General features: G+C 41.0%; 1 protein-coding gene across 3 annotated transcripts; it reads right to left on the bottom strand.

Annotated features, from left to right (window-relative positions):
- Positions 1-1,902: 1,902 nt before the first annotated feature.
- On the bottom strand, positions 1,903-8,715 carry LOC118249641 (transmembrane protein 14C-like). 3 transcript variants are annotated; one of them, XM_035549778.2, is made up of 5 exons: positions 8,626-8,715; positions 7,598-7,681; positions 5,210-5,311; positions 2,724-2,811; positions 1,903-2,531 (listed from the first exon to the last, which is right to left on the bottom strand). In XM_035549778.2, exons 2-5 carry the CDS (start codon positions 7,671-7,673, stop codon positions 2,474-2,476), a joined length of 324 nt encoding a protein of 107 aa, XP_035405671.1. In that variant the 5' UTR covers positions 7,674-7,681; positions 8,626-8,715; the 3' UTR covers positions 1,903-2,473. The 3 variants fall into 3 exon arrangements, with proteins under 3 accessions (XP_035405671.1, XP_035405669.1, XP_035405670.1); XM_035549776.2 differs by lacking the exon at positions 8,626-8,715 and adding an exon at positions 7,863-7,934; XM_035549777.2 differs by lacking the exon at positions 8,626-8,715 and adding an exon at positions 7,793-7,881.
- Between the last annotated feature and the right edge of the window lie 920 nt (positions 8,716-9,635).

The raw sequence follows: 9,635 nt of genomic DNA, 5'->3' as shown, positions 1-9,635 counted from the left end.
CCTCAGCCAGAAGACGCTCGGCAATACGTAGGTTTGTGTCTAGTCAGTGGGAAGAACGAGGCACCACTAAAAGGCTCTAAGGAAAAACTGGGAGGCCACACATAAGGTCCTGAGTGGGAATGGACCTGGACCAGGGCTAGCCCAAAGTAAACATAAAGCAAAGGTGAAATCTAGTCTGTCTGAATGGTTTTCCAGCTGGCAGAGGCACTCTGGGTTCCGTCCCTCAGTTCAGGACCGTTCCTGTATCTTGTCAGTTACTGCTTAGCTTTAAAAGAAAACCAGCAAATAGTTGCTCCTATTCCTACAGGTCCCAGCACTTTGTGCTCTCTTCTTTGCTGTGGTGGCTTCCCCAGGCAATACTCCCCACGCAGGACAGCCCCTGGCCTGAGCCACAGAGCCCTCTCCTGGGACAGGAGCTTGCACCCATCAGAGGGACAGCTGAAGGGAGCCCAACACCTTGCACTTTGTGGGACTTACGGGAAACACCTGCTATTACAAAGACTGGTACTCTTGTACATCCCCTTTACAAAGCCTGGGGCGAGCTCCTACTTTCAAAAGATGATTTATCCACCAAAATGAATGGGAAATTCCCTCCTGTAGGCCTGAGTGAGACCCTAAAGAGAGGAGCAGGTACTTCACGTTACCTGTTGTCACCCACCTTCCACCGGGCACTGACGGTAACGTGGAATAGAGGGCCTGGGCTTTCACTCTTGGGAATAAGGATTTGCTAACACAAATTCTCTTGTTCTGTCAGTACTAGAATGTATCAAGCTCTGGAGGCATGACTGAACTCCGAGTTGCTGAAGCCTGGTGACTCGGTCTGTGTTGCGCCACCCTGGTTTCCCCATTTCTGCATCTCTAAAAAGCAGCAGTCTTTCCAGATCACGCTGATACTGTTAGCAATATTTAACTAACTTCTTTTTAGTTTCAGGGTGTGCTTTGAAAAGAGTAGCTTTAACAATCATTTTAACTATTCATTTCCTAAAAATAAAAAAAAAAAATCACTCTTTTTTGTTACATCCAGATACAATCTGGCTCACAGCATGAAGCTTCCCTGAAGTCATGGCATGAGTACAGCGAATTCAATGCAAAAGTAATAATCTCAGTTTACATAAAAAACACCCTCAGTGAAAAGAAAAAAAAAAAAACAACAAAAAAACACCACACACACACCCACCAAAACCTAAACAGTAAAATAAGAAATGAAATTTGTAGAATTATCTTTTAGGCACGTGCCTAAAAGCACGTGTGATACGAAAAAGAGTAGTAATGTCTTCAATTCTTTAATGGCTCTAGAAAATTCTGTAGCAGTGATGGAATTTTCCATTAAAATATATTCACTGCTTTAAAGTATTTTAAGGTCATTACAAATATTTTCTTGGGTTTTACTTATAGCAGGGTCAAAAAAATAAGAGTACAATTTAACTGAGACTAGAATTTCAGAGATGTTTTCCCATGTTTTCAGTGCTGCTCCCTGTAAATCTGGTTATTTACAGGTTAGGTCCCCAGAAACAAGGAGGTCACAACATGAAATACATTCAAAAACCTGGAATTAATTTGATAACTTCAGTAAATCTTCAGTAGTCATTACGTAAAATATCACTTTAGAATATGAGTTTTTTATCACTTTAGAATATGAGTTACAAACTGTAAGTACCCTAGGATATCAATAAATATCAATAATATCACTAAAAATTAAATTAATGTGTTAATGAAGGCCCCAAATTTAATCTTCTGCTCCTCCATTTAAAATGTAATTTTTTAAACACCATCAAAATACTGCATTTGTATAGCAGTTCACTGCACAGACTTCCACTGAGATAGGAACAAGAAGGTAAGGTAAAAAAAAAAAATAATAGCTTTGCCCCCCATACAGACAGGAAGAATACAAAAACATCAAGCAAAGGTTTGTAACAAGTTTTACTTGTAAAAAAAGCAATATTTGAGCATCATTTCACACTAAAAAAGGTAGGATCTGTTTGGTGTTATAGACATAATGCATCATCAACTCAGAATACAGCAGGTAAAGCATACTGTAATAGTCAGTATGAAAGGCATAAGATACAGTGCTGTACTGAGCCAGTTTCTGCTAGTGACACTTTGTGGGTACTTCCTAAATTACAGGTCCTGTGTACTTCATACACATCATCGATATACTTTGGAATATAAAAATGGGAAGTGTTAAACACTGAAATGTTTTTCAAAAAAATAAAACCAGGACCAAATTTTTCACTACACAGTCATAGCTCTACCAGGTCACTGAAGTAAATGGCACCTTGTATGTCTTGTACTATCCACTAGTAGATAGTAGACTATCCACCCCATCATTCTTCTTTCCATTAAAAAAAAAAAAAAAAGGAAAAACACAGTAAGCTGTCTTCATGTAGAAAACTGCTTCATATTCTTGTTTCTACATTCATACAGCTTCATTATTAGGTTTCCTTATCCAGATATTAAGTTGTAAAGTGAACAGTTACTTTTCATGGGGCTTATCCACCATCTTCAGTGCTAATCTTCCAACCATCAGCAAACTGTGTAAGGGGAAAAACACTTGGTAAGTTCACAGAATTAAATAACAACAACTTGCCAATTCATTTTCAGATACTTTTCACATAACCGATGCATAGAAATAAAAAAAGATGTACGAAGTACTCTATCTCGGTATAATTAAGAAAAAAAAAATCACAGGAGATTTAAAAAAAAAAAAGTATATTGTGTTGTACCTGACACCAGCAATTAGCCCTGCGGGCATGAATTTTCCAGAGTTGTAAAATCTTGCTCCCATCACGGCAGTCAATGTTCCAGATGTAACTTAAATGAGAGATTAAAGAGTCCAGTCAGCAGAGGTGCATGTGTGTGACAGAGATGCTACAATTCAGAACAGAACAGAGATAAGTAGTATCATCAAGTAAGAAAGGTTATTTCATGTGATGGACAAAAAGAATCAATAAATGGTGTAAATTTTGGAGCGCCTCAGTACACGAAGAGTAGGTATTCTGAGTTCTAGTATACACAGTCCTTGAGTTTCTTTGGCAAAACGTGCTTCTTTGGTGACAAAATAACCTGCACTACACTGCCCTGAACCCAGTCCTTCCTAGTGAATCACTAAACCTGTACATGCAATTCCCCCACTTCTTTTAAGAGGGCTATTAGCATTTTCCTGCCTTACTTGCCATAACATTCTGAGAATTAACCGACTTATATTTGCAAAAGACTTCGAAAGGCAAGTACAATGTAAGTGCTAAGTATTACCAACCATTTTCAGCTATGAACCACCTTCCACTAAGACTAGAGAGTTAGTTATCCACCCTGACCATTTAATATTGAGGCAAAAGTCGAGCAGTTTCACTGGGACAGTAAAATAGGAAGGGCAATCTCTAGAACGCTATCTCAAAGAAAGACTGAATACTTTGAAAACTCTACGAAAATCATACTGATGAAATCCTTAGCATGTAGCTGCTACCCAGTGGTAACAGATACACACAAAACTGGTGGTTGGAAAAACGTATCTTCTACCACTGCTTTTGTATGAACTTTGTTTTGCAGGACCAGCCACCACCTTCAGTATTAGCTGTGGCATCCTTGCTCCCTAACATCATCCTAAACATTATCACTGACACAGTCTCATGTAAGTAGATGTGTACAATGCTGGGACCACAATCCAACACACAGGAAAGAACTAAAATATTTTGATATCCAAATGCCTCAAGCTCTGTATTCAATAGCTAGTATTCAAAAAATGTGCACCAAACTAAATGTAATTTTGTCTAACACAGCAGAACATACCTTTTCCCAAAACCTTCAGGTATGAAAAGGAGGAGGAAAAGACTCCATACGTTACTAAGTTATAGAACTTAGAACTGATGGTCACTCACATTTAGCAAAATACTTTGTCTCAATCCTGTTAAACTTCTGCATTCAGGGTTTATGCCAGTTGTTGAGGCCTGACCGTGCAGTTTTTGACCTATCCAGTAGATGTGGAAGTGAAAGTGGACTGCACTGAAGACAGTGTTAAAGCAGAGAGAAATGCTGGGCCTTCCCCTTTCACTTCTGACTTTTACATGGCAAAGAGCTAGGTGCTACATCACAGCTTCAGCAAACAAATGCTCTGGTCAGTGGCACCTCTTTAAGCACTGACTAAGCAGTGACTCTCAGCAGTTAGCTTCTCAAAGTCAGGGAGAAGGGAAGCTCCAGTTCTGAAAAGAAGGAAGAAGAAACTGCATTATTGTAGATTGCTTCTGTGTTGAATCTCCCCAAATGGAGCAACACCTTTGTAATTCCACACATTAAAAAAAAAAAAGTCAATCACAATGTCTACCATTTTCAGCAGCAGTGGATGCCCACAAGTACCTGAGATATAGCAGCCTAACAAGTGTCAGGCATCAGCTGTGCTGCTGGAATTATCTACATATATTCTCAGTCTATTTCAGTGGCAAGGTACCCTAACTTACTAGCGAGTGAGAAAAGCTCAAGTCATGTTATTCTGCAACTGGCATGAGCTTTAGGGGTAATGAGGTTGAAGTCATAGGTGATAGCATGCTAACGTGTCCTAACTTGGTGGCAACCCTGAGCTCTGCATGGTAAATGGAAGAAAGTCAAAAACTGCATTTTGGATATTCGCACCATACTATGTACAATCTTTTAAATACGAAATGTTTACTGTTTTTTTTTTTCCTGAAGGATGTGAAATAATGGTATTTGTTTGGTTGGTTTTTTTTTAACCACGTAAGTTTCACTTTATCCTAGCACACATTTTCCTTCACTAGCAGTAGGTTTTTTGATGTCCATAAGACAAGCTCTAATGATGAATAACAGGTATTTTAATCTCCTGTTGTAGAATAGAAGCAAAAAGATGAAACGTCAACCAGAACACTTTGTATTTCTTTAAAAGGGGATGCAGGAAAGCAGGAACGTAGTGAGAAATCACTAAGCAAGACACAAAGACACGCAGATCTTCCACATGTATTCTCAATACATTCTTAAAAACAAAAAAATTAAAATGCCAATGGTTCACATTCCAGGAAGAGCAGTGGAGTTTGACCACTAAAAGAGATTTTCACTAAACACAAGTTTAAAGATCTGATTGAAACTCAAATTGTAGCTCCAACAGTTTAACATTTCTGCAAAGACTTTTTAGGTACTCATTTTTAGTATCCAGTTGTTTTGGGGTAAATATAACTCCCTGTAACTAAAGCTCTAGAAGACTTACTCAGAGAAATCCAAACATTATTCGGATTCTGTGAGAGCTGATAGGCACCCAGTCCCGCCAAACTTCCAAAGAAGAGGCCAGCAGCTAGCGATGGGACACTACCTGAATGAATAAAAGATAACACATTTATTAGAAACTCAGAAATAAACCTGTTCATTAGATTACTTGCTTTGTAAAACACTACCAGTAACAAAAAAAAAAAAACAAAACACGGGCATTGATTGTTATAAAGCAGACCTGGGGGAGGGGGGGGGGTGTCTTTGAAGATTTTAAGACCACACTGATCTGAATCAAGAACCACATTCAAATGATCTTGCACAAGATAAAATTAGCATCGGTATTTAATTCATTACTAGCAAAGCCACGAATACATTTATGATAGAAAGACTAGTGAGAAAAGCAAAAGAATCGGGGTCTTCTTTTGCAGACCAAAGCACGTTGCTTCAAATAATAATTCTGGAATTGCTTGAAAAGCAGTAATGTAGAAAGGGATTAAATAGGAAGGGTTTAAGATCAGAAAAAGGACATGTGAACTGAACTGGGCGGGAGGGTATTCAGACAAATATAGAGCTGTCAAATAAGAGAGAGGAGTCAAATAGCCAGACTTTGGATCAAGCCTTCAGTACAAATGATAATCCTGAGCTACCGCAAGATTGGCAATTTATAGATGACATCAGGTAAGGAAATGGCAAGACCTCTGCAAGCAGTGAATACTTTAAGTAAGGCTAATGGAAAATTCAGGACTTAATGCTACTTGAGGGTGGTCCTTTATACATTCAGTTTTTATAGGTCACCATTAAAAGGGCTCGAGATTGTAAATCTATGCTGATAAAGATCTCCTGTCATTGTTACAGGAGGAACACATGCTGCTACCAGAAAGTAATCATGTTTCAGTCATCAACAGAGCAGCTACAACATTGCTTCACATCCTGCTTTTAATATAAAAAGAAAGAGCTAAAGATAATGGGAAGCATCACATTCTTGTACATGTGCAAAGACAGACAACCTAGTAAGCAGCTGCTCTGGACAGAATACAGTTTAGCACCAACTTGTGGTAAATACAATTTTATTCTTTCTGCATCCTGGGAGTCCTCAAACGGCCATCATATCGTTGGATTTTATCTTGAGGCCCTGTTTAAGCACCTGTGGCACATACACTTACTAGGACAAACATACCACCCCTGGCTCAGGAAGCTCCTGGGTCTCAAAACAACTCTCTAATGGGAGAGAGAGGAAAAAAAACAAAAAGGAAAAAAAAAAAAAAGACTTTGCCCTGGCCCTCTTCTCATATTCTTCCCAAGGTACATAACGTAGACTTGGCTGTAAAAGAACAGAACACCTCAGGTTTATGGATGAAAGTTCAATTTTCTTTTGGTTTCTCCAAGTTATTAGTAGGGATTACAAGGTGGTGGGTTTTTTTATTTGTTTGTTTTTGTTTGTTTGTGGGGTTTTTTTTGTTTGTTTTAATTTCCCTGCACGTCACCATACAAGCTCCCATTCCCCCTTCAAAAATCCCTTGACCTGAATTCCCTTCTTGAATCAGCATGACCACATCCTCCCATCTGGGAAGAGAAGATAAGATATTGATCATTTCATAATGGCCTCTGAGAAATACAGATGAAATTAGCTATTTAAGTTCTCGGTAGTGTCTCTCCTGCCTGAAACGACACTCAGAGCCCTAGGGCAGTAGAGAGCAGACTGTAGCAGGCGTTAGCAGCCATGTAGTCACACCTACTGTAAGTTTCTCACTGTCTTCAGCAATGAAGGAACACACCTTCATTAAGGGTGCTGAAAAGTTTTTCAAAGTGGAAAGAGACAGTACTGCAGCAGGGAGAAATCCACAGTTCTGTCTGGAGAAGGGCAAACTGGGAAGTGAAAGCAGGCCAGAGATGAAGCTTACGCTGGGGAGCCCAGGAAAGCAACAACTTCAAGGACTGATTTGCACTGCTCAGCTCTTCCTGGAAAAAGGATCCTTCTGAAAACGGTGCAGCTTGCAGTGTACTGTTACCATCAAACACTAAAACGAGAATAAATCTCTAAGGGAAAAAATAGTGATGTCATTTAAAGGTAAAGAATATTTATAGAATGTTTATATTTAAAACAGCAGGGGAAAGGGGTTTCTGAAGCAAACTCGTGGCAGTTTATCTGAAGAGCACAACGCAGAGGCAGGGTATCAGCACCCACCCAAAGCAGACTGAGCTTATCAGCCCAAAGCAGAGCTCAGCCCCCAACGCACCACACCCTACCAGCCCCAAACTATCAGCACACAGCACAAGCTGACAAACTTCACATCTGCACAAACTTCGAGGCAGGAGGCTTTTGTTGGAAGCCACCCAGCTCGCGCAAATTTAGGGGAGGGGGGTTGGAAATCACCTTCCAGCACCGTACCTGCTTTTGCGTAGCCAATGAGCCCTCCTGATGTCACCAGGGCAGCGTAGCCAAAGCCGAGCCAGTCCACAGCCATGCTGAAAACTGGAAAAGAAATCGTGGTGAGGGAAACTAGCTCTTAACACTGGAGGGGAAAAAAAGGGGGAGAGAGGGGAATATTTTGCCGCAGGGATGTTCTCCAGGAGGAAAACCTGCCTAAACCCTCCACCCCAAGCCCAAGCGATGACACCCGGCTTGCTGGGGAGGGTCCCCAGGCTGCGCCCACCTGCCCCGGCCGCTCCGCTCACACAGCCCGGGGCGGAGCAGGCTGCGGAAGGGGAGGTGAGAGAGCAACGCGCCGCCCAAAACTTCCCTTTTCCGGCTGTTTTGGGAGAAAAACTGCGCCATCACCACCCAAAGAGATCTCCGGGCAGTCGACAGGCTGCTTTTAGCTTGCGTTGGTAACTGCTGGGTAGCCCCGTTATGGAAAACATGGGGGATTTCTGCACCTTACAAGACGGAAAACGTCTTGTCTGCAAATTCTTTTTTTTTTTAATGTTGAAACTGTCCTTCTTAAGTGGTGCTGCGGGACTAGTTCTACTCGGCTATAGGCTTACCTCCCGCATACACTTAGCCTTACGGGAAGAAAGAGCAGTGCTCCAGCTGAGTCCCCGAGCTCAGCCGAGGGGCTTCTGCACCGCCCCGTAACAGAACAGCAAACACCGCGGGGCTGCGCTTTCTGCAAAATCCAGCTCTCTCTAGAACACGTTTTTTCAGACCTGTGTGAATTAGCTGCATGGCCATAAAGTATCACTTTAACTCCCTCTGTGGCCTAAGTGGTTGAAATGTAGATCTGCTATTTCCCATAATAGTGCCTCAACCAACGTTATCTATTAACCCCCCTCCTGGAAGGGGTTTGCTTTGCTGTTGAGGCAGTATAAATGCCGTGGGGTTCACGTTTCACTGGCCTGTGATTCATATCCCAGCACTGGGGATCCCCAAGAGGGGGTGCAGAGAAACTGGAAGAAATCCAAAGCTGCTGAACTCACCTGAGGCTCAGCTGCCAGGCTGCCCTTCCGTACAGGCGTGGCTCCGTCTACTTTACCAGTGCCACCCACGGTCGGTTTCTGACACAGGAAGAGCTGTCTCACTGCTGTCTCTTTCTCTGCAGTGCTGCCTCCCCTCTATCATTCTAACCAGCTCCCTGAAAACTGGAATGGAAAACATTCTGAAAAGGATGATGTGTGCCAGAAAATACATACATACATACATACATAAATAAGGCAACGCACTGTTTATTAGCCCAGCGTTTGCTCACGGTGTATGAAATATGAGTTCTACTCCCTGGCCTGCTTCTGCATTTCACCTTAGAAACTGTTAGCATTTGTCTTCTCTGACCACAAACTGTTCCGAGTCTCATGAGATGCACAATTGTTAGTGCAAAGGGAGTTTGGATTTTTACAAATGACTGTTTACTTGTAAGTCTGAACCTTAGAACCAAAAATCTGTGGAATTTTTGCTCTTTCATTCTTAAAATTATGAGCAGAGTGGGTTTTTCTTGGTGCTTATGACAGCTTGCTTCTGTAATTGTGATGGGCATGGCCATGAGTTAGTGTATCTAAAAATTCAAAAAATTAAAGCTGTTTTAATAGTGGCAGCCATTTTGTTGAGTACAGACATACGATAAACACTTCAGAAGAGGTATCTGAAAACAGTTAATGAAGTATAAACATAATTGAGAGAAAAATAAAAGTCTATACTTACTTACAGGAGCCTAGTTAACAGTTAAAAATCTGATTAGGTACCTTTCCTGACATCTATACAAACCATTTCTAAGTCCTATATTATTTGCCAGTGTTTGTGCACACGCACATTTGGGGTATTAAAAAAGTTAAAAGCTGTGTAAGTTTAAACAGAAGTACAACTGAAACCCCTTTATTGTTGAATTAAACTGAGCTCGTGTAAATCAAGTATACTGCATATGGGGTTCTGATCATTTGGGGTTCCGATCATTTATCTAAATAAGGGGAACAGTTACAAAAGCTAAATACAGACATCT

Source organism: Cygnus atratus, chromosome 2 (genome assembly GCF_013377495.2).
Source record: "Cygnus atratus isolate AKBS03 ecotype Queensland, Australia chromosome 2, CAtr_DNAZoo_HiC_assembly, whole genome shotgun sequence".
In the NCBI taxonomy this organism is placed as follows: domain Eukaryota; kingdom Metazoa; phylum Chordata; class Aves; order Anseriformes; family Anatidae; genus Cygnus; species Cygnus atratus.
This window is presented reverse-complemented; position numbering and strand designations above follow the sequence as displayed.